This window comes from Strix aluco, chromosome 5, assembly GCF_031877795.1.
Source record: "Strix aluco isolate bStrAlu1 chromosome 5, bStrAlu1.hap1, whole genome shotgun sequence".
Taxonomy (NCBI): Eukaryota; Metazoa; Chordata; class Aves; order Strigiformes; family Strigidae; genus Strix; species Strix aluco.
This window is the reverse complement of record NC_133935.1, coordinates 28,023,000-28,044,009: the sequence shown is the minus strand read 5'-3', so window position 1 is coordinate 28,044,009 and position 21,010 is coordinate 28,023,000. Positions and strand designations below refer to the sequence as shown.

Genomic DNA, 21,010 nt, shown 5'->3' with positions numbered 1-21,010 from the left:
CAAAGACAGAAATAAAAGCTTACTGCCAGAATCCTCAATTGCTCTATCCCCTGAATCTTTTTGTCTCTCTTACCAACACAACCTATACAAAAAATAAGCAACTAGTGACTAGTATGGCATGGCCCCACAAATTGACCCCAGTTCATCACTAAAACCACAACAGTTGGATCATTTGCTGACGCTGCATTTGAACACAGCAGGGCTGTCCTCCAACAGACAACAATAACAAGATAGCACTGTTGACCTGATACCCAGCAGTGACTCAGATCTCTTCATCTGCCTACAGCTCCCAGCTGTCATCTTTTCAGGGACAAGCAAACAGAATGACATCTCCCCTCCAGCTTGCAAAAACAAGTAAAAGCAACAGGCACTCACTCTCAGCTTAACTTGGTTACTCCAATAGTTCCTGAAAAGCATCTTCAGTTCTATCCACAGAAGGGCTTTAATGAAAACATTGATTTTGTAAGTTAAAATGATGAAACTCTATACTTTGTCCTATAAATACTGTAACAGTACACTTCAATCTACAACAATGATGCTCATACACTAAATGCTGTGGCTAGCAGGCAATTCACCATCATATATTCGGGTTATTACCTTTGATGCGGGGTTTCTCTTCCAAAATCCCTACAATCTAACAAAGCAAGAGAGAGAGGGAATACAGAGAGTATATTCTCCATTTATATGAATGGGGAACTAAGGTATACACAATAGGTACTTAGGTACCTAAATACAGCAGCTGAAGTTAGGAGCAGTAAGAAAGCAACAGGAAAGTTGGTGAATAGAAGTTACATTTAAATCACAGCATAGACATGCCTTGGGATCTTTCTCACACAGCTGTGAAAACTAAGCACCTGGTCAGAGTCTCCCTTCTGTCCTGCATGCTTCAATTTTCTTCACACAGAAGCCAGGAAACATAAATAGATTTGTGCGTTTGGATCCAGCCCAAGGAGCTGGGACACAGCTATGACACCCATTCATATCCACCACCTGGAAAATTAGTTTACATTTTGCTGTTTAGATACAGACTGAGAAACATCTTGACTTCCTTGTAAAATCTAGGTGTGGTATTTCAAGAGGAATGTCACCTATATTCCCATGCAACTAAGCCTTGTATAAAGCTAAGGTTCAGAAGAATAGCAGTCCTCCTCATAACTGCAGTGGTATTTTCTCCTCTTTCACTAATCACAGGCAGGTACATAATACCTTAATAACTGGTTTAAGTTTCATGAATAAAACAATAAATAGAAAAGCCAAGGACAATAGTTCCTTATTTCCAAGTGAATGTTAGTAGCAACCCTAACAGTGCTGGATACAGATGAACTCTACAGGTAAAAAATGCCCATCTTCAGGCATTCATGTTTTGTGATTTCTCTTCTATAGCATTTGAAAATTACAATGACACACATACCCAACTTAGGAAAATATAAATAAACAAAATAAGCAACTAGTTTTCAAATATTTCCTCTGTTTTGTCTTCTAATTTTATACTGTTGATCCTGAGATATTAACTTTATATTTCATGTCTTGCTTTATGAATAAACAGAACTCCTCTTCAGGGAACTTGACAGTTCAGAATAAGTCATGCTCCTTTACCTTTGGCTCACAATACCTTTACTATAATGTGAAGGAACAATCAAGAAAGGGAAGGAATATCTTCAGATCACTTAGTGGTGTATCTATAAGAAGGCCGAGTTCATTTCTTCAAAAACAAACATTCAAATGACAAAATCCAGAATAAACAGAACCCGTGGCATGAGCCTGGCAGAAGTATGACAAGGTTTTCTTCACGGCAGAGAAGGCCCAACTCCAGAGCAGCATGGGGCATGCCAGCAGAGCAAGCGACATGATTGTCTTCAAGGCACTGGTAATGTGAGTACCATTGGCACCACAAAAATTAATGTATCTCACACAGAGATCATTGTTCCCAGAAATAGCTTGAAAGTGAAAAGAGTAAGTTACAAATTATTTTATCAATTAAAGTTGTATAACCTTATCTGAATGTTATTTATGCGTTTCTGAAGCACTTATCACAAGGACAAAATGGCACAAGGCCAACGTAGCATAGATTTCCCTTTTCCCCTTTATAGTCAGTGGAATATGAAAAAAAAGAAAATATCACTGCAAGCTCCAAGAGGCCTGACTATACACTTGAGTGAAAATTCTGTTGGAACAAGGCAATTCAACAACTGCAACAGATGTTAAAAATTAAGGCTAATCTTGGTATAGAGTCCCCAGACTATATAAATACACACTCTTAGGTGTTTAATTATGGCAGCATTTGCACTGGTAGGCCATTGACGTGAAGTAGAAAAGGGAAAAAAGAAGCAATACTACTTCTGACAGCAAAATAACATATTATATTTAACTTCCACTGGAGTTAACAGCAGAACTTTCTGACCCTACTGAAGTCAGCTGATTTTATACAAAACAAGATGAATCACTGAAATATCACCTGAAAAAGCATGTAAGTATTACAGATTAAATAACTTGTACTTAACAGGAAATGTCATTCCATTTCCACTGTTGGAATTTCAAAAAGATTTTAGAAAATAGTATCAGCTGTCACAACAGTCATCAATACCATTTACATTTATAGAAACACTGAGATCAATCCATCTTAAAAAAATATGTAAGAAATGAAAAGTTCTAGCAAAGTTTAGTCATTCCAGTCTTCCTTTAATTGAGCTCCAGCATCAGCCTGCAGATCTTATCAGGAGACTGTTAGTTGCTCATTAGTTAATAAAACAACACTTGAAAGGTGCTCATAACATGTTACAACACATTTCCTCTTGGCAAGATGTATTTTGATACTTAAGTAATGGAATTAAATGGAATATACTGCAGTAAAGTGAGAATTCATTCTGCTTTTCCTGCTGTGATCCCATTTCCACTGCAACAAAGTCAACCTATTTAATTCCTTAAGTAAATTAAGCAGGAAGAAGTATTTATTTTTGCACCAGTTTTAGCTCACACACAATAAATGCAGCCATGTACTACAGCTCCTGATTTGTAAAGTTAAGGAGAAAGACAAAAGTTTTGCTGCTGGTTTTGTAAAATTGCTCTGCTTCTGTTCAGACTTATGAGTTGCACTGTAGCATGAGTTTACTCAGTTGTTTGTAACACAAATTGATTTGTGTTCTAATATTTCCATTGTAAAGAAAATCCCTTCCCTGTATTCTTTATGTACTAAGTAACAATATAAAAATGCTTTTTACCTAATAAAACATCAAAGGAAAAAGGAAATGTCATCTTCGTAAATTTCCATGAACATACATCTACCATAACAGTGGTAGTATCCTTTTCTATGTGGAACATGGTAGATTTTTTTAATAACGATTACTAGCCAGATAGATTTTAAACAGCATCATTTTTCCTGGCAATTTCATAAAACTCTCCAAATAAGACAGACAACTATAGGGTTTGTATTTAAAGTGCTCTTTATCTGATGCAGCAAGTATTTGGCCAGTATCGTTCTGGTCTCCAAATAGCACTTCACAGATGATTAAGGACAGGGGTGGGAGAAGAACAAACTGTTCTAAGTTGTAGCTCTTCATGAAATAGACCTTAGTGCCAGGTGGTACAGTACTACCAGAGCATAAAACAAATCCAGCCTTTGTGGTCAAAACATTACCATGCACACGTGTTCTTGCCACAGTCTGAAGAGAAGGCAGATATTAGTGTCTGGGATTTGCAATCTCCTGCAGTTAGAAAGCAAGCTCAGGGACTAGAAAACTCACTGAAGGAAAAAGCAGCAATCAAATGAACACACGGCGAATGTCCATGGGGCGACCCCGGCTGGGTCTAGGTGGAAACCTGTCACTGGGACTAGCTCGTCCTGGAAGTGTAGGGTTTGCTCCAGGCAAGGAACCAATTGGGTCAAAATGTGGTCTGAATGAAGGAAACTGCCCAGGTGCTTCTCCTGGGCCAGGAATGAGCGAGTTAATTGGGTCTCCAACATATGGAAGTGTTGGTCTCTCATCATATTCTCCACCAATGATCACTGGGGGATAGATCGGGTTTGACGGGAATGGGTTGGGAGGAAAGGGATTAGGATACAATGGGTTGGGATGAAAGGGGATTGGATGAGGTGTAGGGGGCAGAAATATCATGTGCCTCCATCTCAGGGCCTCCTTCTTCTGTTTCAACTTTTTCTTGTATAGCTGCAGACAGAAACAAAGGCATTTAAAAGCTCTGTAAGTGCTCTGTGTTCCAGCTTCAGCAATTGCATTCAGTTCTGCAGCACTTCTCAGAAAAGCACTCCTCACCAGTCTGAAAACCCAGACCAGCAGCTCTCCTGTCTGCCAAAGACCAAACACAGCATCTCTGGAGAACCTCTAACCCACGATTTGGGCATGCACCATGCAACTTGTTGATGCTGTTTTCTCCCATTCTGACCATACCCAACATGCATACACCAAACACCACACTTTTAAACTAAAATTTAACTCAAAATTACTGCCTCCCGAAGTCTATGCTTTATTCGCAAATTAGCCTGTGGAGACTAATCTCAGAGACATTATGTAAAAAAAGCCACCTACTTCTTTCCAGTCTGTGTCACGAGGCCTTGCAATAGGATCTACGAAGAGAAGCAAAAAATTAGGAAGAGCAATACAATTTATTTTTAAGTAGAATTCATGCCACAGATGCCCAGTTTTGTCAGAACTTGCAGAAGAATCAAGAGATGAAAAAACACTTTTGGTCAATACATTTTTCATATAGATAATGCATCTTAAAAATAAAATAAAGCTCCAGGACCATTCAACAGGTGATCTACTTGCACACCTGTTCTACATAAAGCATCACCTCCAAAAGTTACTAAGTACAGAAATCCCAGAAACACTGTCCCCATCTTTGACTTCTGGCAGCACTTCCCTTGATTGCCTTACAATTGCCTCACAATCTTTTGTGAGAAATTATAGCAGGAATATCTCTTCACTTCCTAGTATCTGCAATAGCCAGTACACCAAGGTAGTCAGGGAAATGGATGAAAACAAGATAGTCTGCACCACACAATGGGAAGAAAACTGTGCATCCACCTGAATTACACCTGACCAACTGTACTGGTTAGCATCACAAATGACTGTATTTACTCACAGTGTTTAAAAATCAGAAGTGGTTGCGTGAGGAGCCTCTTATCAAAATCTGTCAGACCTAATCTCTCTGTTCACATGAGAATGTAATTAGAAAAACACATGTCTGAACATTACCTCGGAAATCTCGCAAATACATAAACCTCCATAGAAGCTGGTCATTTGAAGCTGCGTAAAGATCATGGCAAGCAGCGGAAAGAGAGATGAGTGAACGGACATCCAGAAGTCTGAAAATCCGAAGCTTGAGCTCGAGAGGAAGGACCACTAACCCAAATACATCTGGCAAGTTCAGAGCTACAAAGTGGAAAAAATTGAAGCATTACCTAAGTAGTGCAGAGTTTACTCTTCTCTAAAGTCCCTAAAAGACAGAAAGGACATTATAATCTTTCCCTTAAATCATTTCACAGAATCACAGAATCATTCAGGTTGGAAAAGACCCTTGGGATCGAGTCCAACCATCAGCCCTACTCTACAAAGTTCTCCCCTACACCATATCCCCCAACATCTCATCCAAACAACCCTTAAACTCATCCAGGGATGGTGACTCCACCACCTCCCTGGGCAGCCTATTCCACTGTATGACCACTCTTTCTGTGAAAAATTTTTTCCTAATGTCCAGTCTAAACCTCCCCTGTTGCAGTTTAAAGCCATTCCCTCTTGTTCTGTCATTAATTACCTGTGAGAAGAGACCAGCACCAACCTCTCTACAGTGTCCTTTCAGGTAGTTGTAGAGAGTGATGAGGTCTCCCCTCAGCCTTCTCCTCCTCAAACTAAACAGTCCCAGCTCCTTCAATCGCTCCTCATAGGATTTATTCTCCAGGTCCTTCACCAGCTTCGTTGCCCTCCTCTGCACTCACTCCAGCACCTTGATATCTCTCTCGTATTGAGGTGCCCAAAACTGGACACAATACTCAAGGTGTGGCCTCACCAGTGCAGAGTACAGGGGGACTATCACCTCCCTACTTCTGCTGGTCACACTATTTCTAATAAAACCCAGGATGTCGTTGGCTTTCTTGGTCACCTGGGCACACTGCTGGCTCATGTTCAGCTACTTGTCAGTTAGAACCCCCAGATCCTTCTCTCCCAGACAGCTCTCCAGCCACACCTCCCCAAGCCTGTAGCGATGCATGGGGTTGTTGTAGCCCAAGTGCAGGACCTGGCACTTGGCCTTGTTGAAGCTCATCCCGTTGACGTTGGCCTACTGATGCAATCTATCCAACTGTCTCTGTAGAGCCTCCCTATCTTCATGCAGATCGACACTCCTGCTTAACTTGGTGTCATCTGCAAATTTACTGATGATACACTCTATGTCCTTATCAAGATCATCAATAAAGATGTTGAACAGAAATGGTCCCAACACCGAGCCCTGAGGAACACCACTTGTGACCGGCTGCCAGCTGGATTTAACTCCATTGACCACCACTCTCTGGGACCATCCATCCAGCCAGTGCTTGATCCAGCAGACCGCACGCTCATCCAGGCCATGAGCAGTCAGTTTTTCTATGAGAATCCTATGGGGAACTGTGTCGAATGCTTTTCGAAAATCCAGGTAGAGAGTATCCACAGCTTTACCCTCGTCCAATAGTCAGGTCATTTTGTCATAGAAGGAGATCAGGTTTGTCATGCAGGACCTGCCTTTCACAAATCCATGCTGACTAGGCCTGATCCCTTCGTTGTCCACTATGAGACTTTTAATGGCACTCAAGATGATCTGCTCCATGACCTTCCCTGGCACCGAGGTCAGACTGACAGGTCTATAGTTTCCTGGATCCTCCTTTCTGCCTCTCTTGTAGATTGGTGTTACATTTGCTACCCTCCAGTCCAATGGGACCTCCCCACTTAGCCATGACTTAAGGTAAATCATGGAAAGCGGCTTGGTGAGCACATCTGCCAACTCTTTCAGCACACTTGGGTGTAACCCATCCGGTCTCACAGACTTGTGTGCATCCAAGAGGTGTAGCAGGTCTCTGACCACTTCCTCTTTAATTGTGCTGACCTCATTCTGCTTCCCCTCCCCATCTCCCAGCTCATGAGGCTGGGTGTCCAGGGAACAGCCAGTTCCACTGCTAAAGACTGAGGCAAAACAGGTGTTGAGCACCTCAGCCTTTTCCTCTTCCTTTGTTACTATGTTTCCCTCTGTATCCAATAAAGGAGGGAGATTTTCCCTAATCCTCCTTTTGTTATTAATGAATTTATAGAAACATTTTTTATTATCTTTAACAGCTGTAGCCAGGTTGAGCTCTAGCTGTGCTTTGGCTCTCCTAATGTTCTCCCTGCATAGCTTCACTACATCTTTACAGTCTTCATGAGAGACCTGCCCCCTCTTCCAAAGGTCATAGATTCTCCTTTTGTTCTTGAGATCCAGCCAAAGGTCCCTGTGTAGCCAGGCCGGTCTCCTTCCCCGCCTGCTTGTTTTTCGGCATGTGGGAACAGCCTTTAAGACTTCTCTCTTGAAGTATGTCCAGTCTTCCTGGACTCCCATATCCTTCAGGGCAGCCTCCCAAGGGATTTTGTCAATCAGTCATTTCTCTTTGATGCCTGAGTTACACCACTTTTCTCAGAAAGTAGTGACATGACTTCTTGTAAAACAGATCTCTTGCAACTCTAAGTACATTTACAGAGTGCACAAATAGCACTTTATACTGACCACCATTGGCCACTAAGCCCAAGAAACATTCCACACACCAAACTATGTTTATAGGCTCCAGAACAAAGGAAAAAAGACCTGCCCAATTTCATGAGCCCACATACACATTAAATACAGAGCACATGCTTCCCATAAAACCTTCCCATACTGAAGTCTAGAGGGAATTCCACTGAATAGTCTCCAGAATACAAAGCTGAGACCTTTTATGGTAATACCTATGTAGAGAGAGCCTGGCTTCCTACCACTTCACAAACACCAGCTTGGGTTACTTCCTACCATCCTTTCCAAGCCCTCAATGACTGAGATCATTCCTGGGGTTAGACTTCCAAATATGATGTTATATAAATTTTTCTGCTTTGACAAAGAAATGGATCAAAACTACAAAACTACTGCCACAGAATTACTGTGGTATGATTTTCTCATCACCAAGTGTAGAAACAGGCACTCCAGCCTCTTAAGCGAGACCAGAGCAATCAAAAATTAAAACCAGAAAATTATCGTTTTATTAACATTTTCTGAGATACAAAGATTAATATCGTTTCTTTAGAATGTATAAATTACTTTATGCTTACTCTTTGTATACCCATCACTGAACAGCTGTTTCTAACTCTTTCCCTTCAAGGCTTCAGATAGACCCCCTTCCTTCCATCCTCAGAAATGAAGTACTACCTCTAATCACAAATATTTTCTCTCACCTTGTCGGGCAGCAGCCAGAAGAGAGTAAACCAGCTGGTCTTTAAAGAGACGGGATAATTTCTGAAGGTCTTTGTAAACACCTGCAACCTTTTCTATCAAAGAAGAGAGGTAAAAAGGTTAACTTCAGGAGGTTATAATGCAAAAATTACATAAGAGCAGAATAGTTATGGTCTTCTTATAAGCAGAACTGTAATCTGCTTGTAATCTTGATGGGAGCAGCTCTGCACCTAGAGTGTAATAATCATGCATTAAGTAATTCATCAACAAACTACAGACCAGTTCCATGGTCGGGCTAAGCTTTCCTTTAGCATTAAAAATCACCATTAAGAGAAATATTTGAGCTTTTCAGAAACAGATCGACTCTCAAGCTGTCAGAGCTTCCTTTGTCAGATTTCAAAACTCATGTGTAACATGCACCTATGCTGTAAATGCCTGCAACATTCATTTTCTGACAGGAATGTTTTTCCATTCTGCTCTCTGAAGAAAGAGGAGCCAGAAGACTCTACCATTATACTGGACACATTTCAGTGCTCAGTTAATTCTTCTAAAGCCTTTTGACTAGAGTTGTACATCAGCGACTGGAGCTACCCAAGACACAGTGTAGGACACTGAGTCAGCCTCAACTACCAGCAAAGCAGTTCATATACTTCAGAGAATAAAAAGCTAGTTAGGTCTGTGCTCACAAGGATCCACATCTATCTGCCCTTCTCTCCCTCCCCGCCTTAGTCCTCCCTCTAAGTTTGGCATTCTGGAGAGTTATGTGGTCAGCACATGTTTTCTGACAAAAAGAACATAACAATTACAGTGCCACAACAAGAGTGTAGGTACCATCAGCCTCTGAAGTCCTGAACTGCCAGGCAGAAAGGGGGTATAACCCAGCATTGCTGCCCCAGAGATTCATGCATATGCTTAGGACCTCATAAATAACAGGCATATTGGTCAAAGGATGACTCAGGCTTTGCAAGGTTCTTTCCTTACACAGTTAATCCAATAAATTCAAATTGTTTCAACAGCAAAATGTGAGTAAATAGCTACACTCTAAATTCCTTTTACCGCAAAGTTATAACTCACCTAAATGGTAACAACAGTTTTACTCTTTTGAACTATTCTTTACTTGTTTGGTCCTTTATTGAAGTATATCCTTATTCACTGTGTGACTTCCTTACATTTAAGTTTACGACTATGAGTATCATAGCTCAATCATACCTGGCTCCTGAAAGCAAACAAAGGATGCTGGCAATAGCTGTATTCTCTTAACGCTTTTAATCTCTTTGTTGATTTTTAAAGTTGCTGCAAATATAAGGGAAAAAAAAAGACATTTCAAAATTTAAAACACATTGAGAGATGACAAAGATCACTTCATTACTGCCTTACCCTTCAGAGGTGTTTTACTTTTCTCCCTTACCAGACTCCCTCAAGGAAAATACCCAAATATAGCAAACAGCTAGACAAATAAAACTTTCAGAAAAATAAAATGGAATGTAAAATAGCAGGAAATAACAGTTAAACTGTTAGTGTGCTACAGGAAAGATTATATATTAAAGACTACATGGTCTGGAGTTTGTTTATAAGTCTGCAAAGAACATGAGACAAGACAAAATATTGCAGCTGAAGCAAATCTACCTCTTTAAATGTTTGTCAATGCATACCAAAATTCCTATGAAGTGACACAAGAAACACTGCAATGAAAAGGCCAGCTGAATCCTCTAAGGATTGGTCTCTGATGATTAGAGGGAGAGAAACAGTTAACACAGAAACGCCGAGAATATTCAGCATCAGGAAATAGCACCTCTTGCACCTCAGCAACCTGGATAATCAAGGTGCAGTTCTAAACAAGAGTGCACAAAAGCACATTAAAGTTTTCTCTTGCTAATCAATGGTGATATTTAGCAATGTGCATCCAGGAAAAAAATCTTGACTAACTTACCATTAATAGCAACAAGATCTCCCAAAGGCACACAAGTCAAACCAGCAGAACCTTCTTCGCAAAGTGGATGTGTATACTGTAGCTTGTAAACACCATTCCCTCGCCATTTCTCTGGCATAGACACTGCCTTGGCTTCTGTCCCCTAAAAACACACAGAGATCACACTGCCATACTTTAGCAACATATCAAGACTAAGGGGTGAAAAAAAGAGAATTAAAAGTTAGGAACTGCCAGAATGCTGCTTGCAATTCAAATCTTAGTTTAGTCCCAATGCACAGACTATAATTACATGATTATATATTATTTTTTCCAAGACTAACAGCAAATCTAAGGAGGAGAAGTTTAGTAATTTTTTGTGCTATCCCAGTTTCTGGCAGGGAAGGTTGTTCAGTGAGCACTCACACCTATTTCTTCGAGACATGTAATTCATTCTGTCATTTATTCCAGCATTCTTACAACTGTATTTACTGTATGAAAAACATGTTATTATACTTTTTCTGTGAACTTATGAGGTCTGACAGGACTTGAAGAATCATAGCTTGAAATCCATTCAAAAATCTGAGCAGACTAACAGTTTTTCCTTTCAATTTCAGTAATAAAAGACTTAGATGGAATCCCAGAGGGGGACACAACATAATCACAAGTAGACTCTCTCTCTTTCCTCTTAAATCTGCACAGCAACCACCTTCCCTATTTCCAAGCCTACTGATTGACATAAACAAACTTTATTCCCAGTGACAAATGTATTCTTCAGGTAGTATTTCAGGCTACAGGAATGCAATTAACTTAGCAGATTTATTAAACTGGTATTGGTCAACTGGACACCTAAACTGACCCCCTAACATGCTTAGTTAGCCTCACCACAAGAAAAAAAACATGAGAGCAAATCTTTTTTTTTTTGCACGTTCAACAATGCAAATCTGAAAATCTAAAAAGGAAAAGGTGAATTCCTACATTGAATAGAGGTACTGTCGTAGGTGCTCGAGTACGAGTTAGATACCTCTGTAGGTTAGTGTGAGAGATGACTTGTAAAAACAGGTCCTGAAAGAAACAGGCCTGCGAGAAACAAAGATTGAGGAAAATAGCCTGAGAAAGAGATAAAGGGTAGCAGGGGGAGTGGAGGCCCTCTGAGATAAGGAATGTCTCAAGCACTTGCAAGCAATGAAACTAGTCAAGGGGTGGATCGTGTGGAGGTTGAAGCCAATAAGGCTGCCTGAATAACACAAGATGCAGCTGGAGCAGGGAGCCCTGTGGAGACAGGACGGTTCTGCTCTGGTGCACCTGGTCAGATTTCAAGGGCCATCTATCTGGTGAATGACCTTTGCTTCATTATCCACAAAATGCATATACCATGAAACACCCCTGAATATCCTAACAAAGATTAACAAGATCATGCTAATTACATCATTCCCACCTTACCTCTCCTCATACATGGGATACGTAGGTATGTGGGTTGACCTAGGGGATGGACCCAAGGCAAGTGTGTATAAATTGAGGGGGAGGAAAGAGGGGAGGGAACCCAGAGAGTGAAGTGAAGCAAAGAAGACGGATGCCTGCTTGAACCCTTGCTGGCAGGATCAACGCAGGAACCCAGACCCATGATCTCTATTCCTCTATTCTCTTCATGTCCCTCCTTTCCTTTTTCCCCTTTTCCTTCACTACCATTAAGTAATGCAAGGCATACTGTATTGCTTGCTACAATTTGTTATATACTTAGCCAATTATTGTGTATCCAATTAGTACATTGTGGGAAGTTAATAAATGTCTGGACTTTGAGACTTGTATCACCGTTGCCCACTCCACTGGGGATTTACAAACCTTCACTTGTTTCCCTCGTCTGAGTGGGACGTGACAGTTAGTGGAACCAAAGCCTAACTGAGACAGTTGAGGTTAATACAGAATGGGAGACAACACTGTCGGACCTAGGCCTTGTTAACCACCATTTCAACAGGATACCATTGAGATGATACTGATGCTTAAGACAGTGCTTCAAATAAGTGCTACAAGCTAAGCACATCTACACAACCTCAGCAGTATAAAGCAGAAACAGGAGGTTATCAGCTGGGTTCCAGTGAGGCTGAGGACTGAAAGAAACACAGGGTCAGGCCTCTTCTCTCATACCTAAAAGCTGCTCTTGTCTTTAGCCTTAAGGCCTACTGGTCAGGCAAATCAGAGAAGCTGATACTTCAGCAGCCCCTACAAAGCCAAAAGTGGATCTTCAGATGCATCTTGTATCACACGTTCCCACAATATTCCACAGTTTTCTCATACCAACAAAGAAATTTCCTGATTGGTTGTGCACCTAACCTGAGGTATGTAGCCTGTCTCCATCATGAGAAGATGTACTAGAACGATCAAGGCATCAGTGGCACTGGTACACTCAGCAGAAAGGTAGAGCATCTCTAAGGAATGGGGTATTTCACCATCAGCAGCTTCATTGCACAGCATGGGTTCGGAGGGATAGGAACCTGTACCTTCTTCCAGGTCAACATCTTCTGAGACTAATCCAGAAGGAAATTCTAGGTTGGATCCTGCCTTCAACGAAAAGCAAAACATATTTTCATTCAGAAAATTACACCTCTATATACATCAATATCATTAATCTGCTTATACCAGTCCTCATAGGCACCAAATGTACTCTGCCAACTTCTCATGCAAGTTGTACAGATTCATTACATTTCCATTTTCTAGCATCCCAGCTGGAGATCAGGATTACACATATAGCCGCTGTAAGTTTTTATATTTATAATGCAAGTCCCTCATAAAAGGGTCTGTCATTTTGTTACATATACTACTTGAAGACAAAGTGATAATATACTAAACTTCATGAGAATTTTTGCGATGTACACAGGAATAATTTACTCACTGTAGTACCACCATTTATTTAAATATAGCCAACATGCATGACAAGTAACCAAAATGGTAACTTGGACTGCTTAGAAACACAATAGGCCTAAATAACTGGAAAAAAATCATCAATGGAGTATATCTGCTGACACTTGAAGAGCACTGTGGTTTTATTGTGGCTTCCTTTCTTCTAACAAAATCATATCATATTATAACATTAACTGATAGAACTACCCACAGACACATTAAAAACAAGTAGTGAATGAAAACTATAAGCAGATTTACCTAAGGGAAGGTTCAGGAAAGGGGAAAAAAAAGAGACTCTAAAGAAGCTGCAGCTACTTCTCCCTCACATCCATGCCCAATGTCACAAGACACCCTCATGTTTGTATGAGGCTGGCATGGCCATCCACCCATGGAACTTGCCTTCTTTCATTAACAGCGACACATATAGACCTAGTTAAACACAGATTTTCAGACTTCTGGAGCTCTTCTACAATGACACTTAGTTGCTTGGAAATTTTCCTGCCATACTTCACCACAATTTTGGGGGAAGATGTGAGAATCTTTTATCTTGCTTTCAAATACTAAATAAGTATGAAACATACTTCTGCACAGCTTACTGTTGTTTGACTGACAGACATAAGGAGTTTGCATGCCCCCAGCACCATGTAAGGAATATTGTTTCTGACAACAATCAATGGGACAATGGTCCAACTACATTTTCTTTCATTACTTCTTTTTACTCTAAATCTTAATTTTCACACATTAAAATAGTATTTTTAATTTTCACACATTAAAATAGTATTTTTAAAAGACCACTTATCCATATTCCTCATAGAAACGTCGTATTAAGGAACATTTAGTATTTGAAATTAGCTCTATAACAAAAAACTACTTGCTTTGAAAGAACATCAGAAGACAACTTCTCCCAGCTTCTCAAGCTCCTGCCTAAAAAGGACAGGATCGTATAACAAGATAGACCATGGCATTAGGCTGCACCTGCAGTCTCCTCTAGGGAAACTCCATTCACCACAGGACCCAACAGTTGGTGGGGGCTGTTATCTGCTTAAGTATTGTATGTACAGTCACACAGAAAACAAACCACTGAGTAATATGCAAAAAATGTGCTTATTTGCTGCATGAAGCACATGGGGGTCATACAGACGCACATCTATGAAGCATGAGGCAAGAGCTATCACAGCAACACATCCTCCATGCACAAGACAGACAGGTCTCAGTCTGAATCATAGGGAACTGCTTTACCCCATTAGAAAGGAATCGTGCCCTCACCTTGTGAGTGGTGTTTCCAACAGGCAGTGACTGTTGCATTTGTTCAGCCCATAGAATCAGTTTCCTCAACAAGACAGCACTGAGACAGGTAAGAAACACAATCCTAACTTCCTTATGGAAAGTGAACATTCCAGCAAACACATTCAATGCTGTAAAAATGTCAGACCTGAAACATCTCAGGGTCTCTGAACTAGCTTCTGTGTCACAGCTAATATAGAACGAATATAAATAAATTCCACCCAAATAACTGGCTATATATCAGACAAGTATGTGAAGAGGTTCTCTACTATATAGTACAGCAACTGACACAAGATACCTTCTTCTTTGCCTTCCGTTGTGCAGGGCAATTCTCATGTACTTACTCTCTTGTCACTCATTTGAACTTCCACCTGAGCTTTCTGGTTGTCATATTGCTCATTCTGTCCTTCTTCTTTTGGGCTCTTGGCCTGACTTTTGCTGGGGATCAAGGTGGATGGCTCATGACCATTCTGAAGTGGGGGAGGAGTAAAAGAAGAAGGAGGTAGGTTGGGTTGTCCATCTGCTTCTTGTAGTAATAAGCATATCAAATCACCAGAAACAATCCCATATGAAGCTAAGGTCTTCTGATCTTCTATAAGAGCATCTTTTCTGTTCAGTGTTATTGAAAACTCGGTATCAGGACTGCAAAATAGAAAAAAGTAAAGAAACATGGTTGACTGCACAAAGAGGTAGTTAGAAATGCATACTGCATACTACAATAGTACAATGCCATGGATTTTAATCCATTAATAATTAGCTATATATTAAAGGAAGAGTGAGGAAAAAAATATAGTATGAAATTATTCCCCCCATATTTCTCTCCAAGTACATTTTAAGTAGCCATAACTGCTTGGTAGGTATTATTTCATTCACAGTAACTGCTCATAAAACAGTTTTGAAGGAAAAGCAAACAAGTGCCCTCCAAATCAGAAGATACCACACCTACCAAAACAAGCTTTAAATAAAATACTGGCTGAGATTATTTAAAAGCAAGATAGTGTTGCAGACTCAACCACCCTGCTTTCAAATTAAGCAAAACATTCATTTCCAAAGATCAGCAGCTGCCCTATAGAATGCTAACTGCAAATCAGGGTAATAAGATGCTTCAGGGCAAGCACTTACCAAAAAAATCAAATAGAAATGAAACTGGTTAGCACGGAAGCGGCTATAAAACAACACCCACTGTGGCAAGACAAGCAGTAACTTCAGATTTCTCCTGCCTGCACTGCTATGCAGCACAGTGCTGTGCTATCAAATGTGTGTTTCACTGGTGAAACATTAGTACATCACACCCAGTTAAAGGTTTGTGAATAGAAACCCTTCAGCAGCCATCAGAAAATGAGTCCCTTGTGTAGGCATTTACTAAACTGATTTTGCAGATGTCACTCTCCTACAAAGGCTGCCATGAGTTCTTCATAGATAAAACATTTATGAAATTTAAACCCAGAGATTCTCTAAGAAGACTGCAAAACTGTAAAAGGGATACCCTACAGCCATATTCATCATGTAAAGGCCACACAGAAATTTAAGTCAGCTCTGACTGAGCTGCAATTCACCACCGAGCATTTCCCAAAGTTTTACTTTCCTGTTCCGTAGTGACCAGCCGGGAAGCAAAGCCCGGTCACGACCGGTAGCCACCCGCCGCCTTGCCCCCCGCGGCTGCCGGCCCACGATCTGTCACAAGGAGCTTAGCAGCAGGCGTTACCAAGCGTTGCATTAGCTTTAGCAACATGCCCCCGTGAACCGGCTAAAACCTCCAGGCCGGCAAGCTCTTAACCACCCCCGGGCGGTGCCCCGGTGCCCCCCTGCCCTGGCGCGGGATGCCGTGCACGAGCCTACCAACCGCCTCGCCTGCGCACCGCGGGCCTCGCCCCGGAGCCGGCGGCGCACCTCGGCGCCTCTCGCCTCCGGCCGCTCTGCCCCCTCCGCCGGGCGCCCGGCCTTCGCGCCCTCACCACAGGCCAGAGGAACAGCTGTGGGCCCCACGGCCCCAGCCGGCCGCCGCCTCCCGTTCTCCCGCCCGCCCCGCTAGGGGGCAGCAGAGGAGCCGCCGCAGGGAGGGGCTGGGAGGGAAATGGGCCGAGCCGGGCCACCCCTCCCCCCACACCACGTGGTACGGCCCTGCCGGCCCCAGCCCCGCGTGCTCGCGGCCGCCCCCCCACCATCACCACTCCCGACACCACCACCACCACCACCACCACCCACCCCCCCCCCCCTCCCTCCCTCCCTCCCTCTCTCTCTCTCTCTCTCACCCCACCCCATCCCATCCCCGCGATGGTTCGCTCCGCACGCTACCTGTAACCCCAGGCGGGCAGCAGGGCTCGGCGCAGCTGCGCGCGCAGATCTCCCAGCGTTGGCTCCACCCCCTGCACTTCCACCGGTGCTGTTCGCTTCTGCACCCGCACGCGGAGCTTCATGGCGGCGGCGGGTCTCCGCGCCCGCCTCGCGCCCCGAGCAGGCCCCGCCAGGTGGCGGCGATGGTGACGGTGGCGACGGGGGACGGTCGCAGGGGCTGCCGGGGCGTGTGGTTGTTTTGGTTGGCGCGGCACCGCCTCAGCCCGCCCGGCACCGCCCCCGAAGCCTGAGGCGTTACTCCCAGCGGGCCGCCGGCCGCGCGCTCGATCGGTGCCTCGGCGTGCCACGCTGTGGCCTGCGCGGCGGCCCTAACCGCCACGATCGATGATTGGGGGTTCGGGCTGTGCCCGCGCATGCGCCGGGAGGAGTGACACAGCGACTTACACCCTCCTACTCCCCGGGATTGTCGGTTGGTGACCGTTGTTTGGGTTCGCCTCCGTTATTGAGGCTGCGTTGCTGCTGTTGTTCAGCAGTGGCTTATCCTCGCTGTGCCGGAAAGCTGATAAGCTACTGGCGGGAGCGATGTCTGCACACCGGCTGCCTGCTGCCGTGTGGAGAGCTTTGCTTGGGCAACTTTTCTCTTTTCCCTCCTCTTCAGTGTAATACCGGTTTTGATGTTATTCTAAAACCAGAAACGTCGATGAGATCGTGTTGCTCTCTGGGCATTAAACTCTTGGAGAAGTTCATGGGAACAGGTGGTAGGGGAAGGGCTGAAGGAGGATACTGTCCCCAAGAGCATTTTGTTTTATAAAAGAACATGTTTTTTTAAGGCAGACTACAGGATTGTTGTCTGTTTTAACACCTGCAGTTGAATAATTCACCAAAACTGCAAAGTGTCACAGACTTCGTGTTACTGGCTTTAGATCCCCTTTATTACTTGAAAAAAAGGTTCCTCCCCACAGGTTAGATCTCAAAGAGTATACCTGACTTCATCTAGAAATACACACTCTGTAGAAGTGTAATGCCAATGGGGGGGAAATGGAAAAGGACCAATACAAGTTTTCACTTTGTTTAATAAATTCTGTTAAATTTCGGAGAACAGTGAATTCAGAGGTAACTTGAACAATGCTTACTCTCAGATTATCTTGTTTTTCCTTCTAACAGTACAATTTACTTACCTCGCATTTCTCCGCACAGGGAATAAATAGTATGATAAATAGGAAGTGCAGGAAAATTAGGATACTTTCTAGGAATATAGTACTAAAATAACAGTAGGTAAAGTGAACTTGAAAGACCTAGCTTGCACAGCTGCCACCAAGTACAACTGCTTATTATGGCACTATGCACATTGCTTAACTCTACATTTATAGGAACAGCTCTATCTATGTCCTTTCAGCACTTACAGGGCTAGTCAGAAAAAGGAGACTGAAACCTGAAAAATTCTGTCCTGGGCTACGGGTAAAATCTTTATGCCATCTGAACATGGTCATTCAACCCAGGTAAATGTGGTTGCTAAATTTCACTTCACTTCAGAGATTACTGTCAAATACATCTAAAGCTCATCATCTGGTTTTATGTCAATAAATTTCTCAGTGGAAAGGAGAGGCTTGTATTGACAAAGGTGAGAAAAGGAAAGGCAAAGAGACTACTGAAATGGAAGAATACCACTTGTTAAACAAACAAAGAGCTGATGATGCTCATTGACAATTGGCTTGGTGTTACATACTGGGCCCTCAACTGTGAGCATTACAACAAGTGATGTCCTGAGAAGCTTGCTGTGCCCTTTTCCACTACCCCAGTTTGAGAAGTGCTTATGCAGTCATCATCAAATGGGGCCACATCTTGGACAAATCCATAAGAGTAGGTTTCTGTGACAGAGGGGGATGAGGTGGCAAAGGCAAGGACAAAGAGGATAGAAAGGAGAACACATGAGGAGGGATCAAGAGCACCATGCCTGTCAGAAACTGTGCTTTCCTCTCTCTTGAAGAGTGTTGAATCCAAAGGGAGTGATGCTGCTGCCTCAACATCATGCCCGTTTTCCACTGGCCATGGACGTCCTGCTCTGTTTTGTCCTTCAGTTTTGTCCCTGTCCTGGCCACCTCCTGTGTTCCCACTGGCTCCTGGGCAGCTTAGTCTGCACTCTTCAGAAAGAAAGTAGGAGGCTTCCCTAGTATGAGAAATGTTCATGGCTACAGTTATGATGTTTCCAGCAGAAGCACCATTTCAGTAGCTTGCACAAGCTAAAGTAATTGTGTAAAGTAAGATGGTTCAGTTTCTCAGGAGCTGGTGGTAGTACTCATCAGGTAACCAGCTACACCAGTTATAAGTGAACATTTCTGCTGGCATTCTGCTAAATTTTCCTTTGATTTTTATGAGTCATGCCACAGTGTAAGGTTTAGACACATTTTCCACACAGCAGCAAGTATTAAACAGGAAAAGCTCCTAAGAAATAGTAATGATGAGAGGCTAAACTTTCAAGTTTGTCTGTGAAAATTTCAAATGACCCTTTCTAAAAGGGCTGTTATTACATGAGTAATATTTTTCTCCACCATTTAAATTTTGTCTCAGTCTGCAGTCGGGAGACTTTCAGTGGCCACATATGAAGTTGGCCTCAGGCTGGGAAAGGGACTGTGTCAAAATAGAACAGGAAACCCGTGTGCTTACAAGCTTGAAGAAATGGTTCTATACAGAAGAATTTTCACTTTCAGCATAGTTCACCCTTTTCAGAAATGGTGATTTTTTTTAAAGTCTAATTCATTAAAATAATATACAGTATGGTGACAAAAGAAATCTCTTTATCAGTAGCTCTGAATAGCTGTTAAAGACAATGTGGTTTATCAACTAGAAGTACTTTATTCAGGGTTTTTCTCCCCCTTCCGTGGTTAGTGTAAAACACAAGCAGCAGGACCTCTTCCACCAAAGAAGTAAAACCTTATTGATAGCCGTAGTGGTTTCTTTTGAGAAGTATGAAACTTAATATAGCTGTAGTCCTGTTGACCCGCGGTCAACTTCCCATGGCAGAAGAGAACTATAAAAAGTAAAGGTCTCTTTGGTTCAGTTACATACCTCAAGGAATTTATTTTTTTTTCTACTGAAAGCCGACTGTAGTAATAAAGCCAGTGTGAGCTAGTGGACCTTTTCCATTATTTTTCTTTCTGTATTTGCCACTACAAAGGTGTATTTTATAATACATATAAATAAATATATATGTGTATATATTAACCCTTATGATACTGATATTTTGAATGACTTGGGTCACACTGAAAGATGTGAGAGATGGTGGAATGAGAAGGAGAAGGGTATGAAGGCTGGAGATCTGTGAATGTCTGAAGTACCATTTTAAGTGTGCCAGTGGGGGAGGAGGCTCAAATCGAAGCCCGTGGAAAGAACGTCTGCACTTATTCCAGCTTGATGGGGGTCAACTTTACTCCTAAAATGTATTTTAAACCCCTTTATGCTAGTGCTCTATAGATTATACATTTAGTGGAGCTCAGCTTTACACCATCTCGGGTTGGCTGTCTACAGATGACCCTTACACAGTGTCTGAAGTTTGCTCACATGGCTTTAACTTCTCTGTTTCTGATTAAAATCCTGGTCATATGGAGCAAAGGACCTTTCAGTGGGTTTTCTGGGGTTTCCTACATTGCTTCAGACCTTTTTAGCTGCCACCATGTTTTCTTAGATTTATATATTTCTTTACAGTATTGAATTGCTGAGAGTTCTGTGCAGAGCAAAAGTCTTTGAAGTGGCACATCAAAGGCAGAGTTTGATATCTTTGCATTAGCAGACCAAAATCACATTTCTCTGGATAGTAAAAAGAGGCTCCACCCATGGAGGAAGATTCTCAGAGGGATATTTCCTGTGTCTTGTGATGAACCAAAGGGGTCAGGTTTTTCTTAGTGAGATAACTGCATCCACCTTCTAGGAATCTATGGTGACTTCTTACAGGACTGCAATTTATACAAAACTGCGGTAGGTCCTGCATAGATTGAGAGAGTGCCTCATCCTGCTGTCAGCTCCATGAAAGTAACTGAATGGTTGTACAAGGGACTAATGAGTGAGCCAAATGACTGGAAGAAAAGCAGAGAAGAAAGCTTAGAATAGACCTACGCAAACGATGGACTTAGATCTGAATCTGGGCAGATCACAGACAAATAATGCCTGCTTCATTCTTGGTCAAGATCTCAGTGTTTC

General features: G+C 42.4%; 2 protein-coding genes across 2 annotated transcripts in view; one reads left to right on the top strand and one right to left on the bottom strand.

Annotated features, from left to right (window-relative positions):
• Positions 1–1,591: 1,591 nt before the first annotated feature.
• FBXO7 (F-box protein 7) lies at positions 1,592–17,104 on the bottom strand. The gene is made up of 9 exons (XM_074826495.1): positions 16,817–17,104; positions 14,866–15,163; positions 12,671–12,898; positions 10,364–10,505; positions 9,643–9,726; positions 8,436–8,528; positions 5,211–5,387; positions 4,542–4,579; positions 1,592–4,163 (listed from the first exon to the last, which is right to left on the bottom strand). The coding sequence occupies exons 1-9, from the start codon at positions 16,936–16,938 to the stop codon at positions 3,759–3,761; spliced, it is 1,587 nt and encodes a 528-aa protein (XP_074682596.1). The 5' UTR covers positions 16,939–17,104; the 3' UTR covers positions 1,592–3,758.
• A 754-nt stretch (positions 17,105–17,858) lies between these two features.
• The window catches only part of BPIFC (BPI fold containing family C), a 47,747-nt gene continuing 44,595 nt past the window's right edge, over positions 17,859–21,010 (top strand). Inside the window, exon 1 of the mRNA XM_074826489.1 lies at positions 17,859–18,315. Coding sequence (XP_074682590.1) covers positions 18,286–18,315 — 30 coding nt within the window. The 5' untranslated portion in view covers positions 17,859–18,285. The remainder of the gene's footprint in view (positions 18,316–21,010) is intronic.

Bases quoted from the DNA above. Each gene is read 5' to 3' on its own strand.
- FBXO7 (XM_074826495.1), bottom strand. From the start codon at position 16,938: ATGAAGCTCCGCGTGCGGGTGCAGAAGCGAACAGCACCGGTGGAAGTG. The intron at 15,164-16,816 runs GTAGCGTGCGGA...TCTATTTTGCAG, and splicing joins CTGCCCGCCTGGGGTTACAG to TCCTGATACCGAGTTTTCAA. The intron at 4,580-5,210 runs GTAATGTTCAGA...TTCTCTTCGTAG, and splicing joins GTATTTGCGAGATTTCCGAG to ATCCTATTGCAAGGCCTCGT.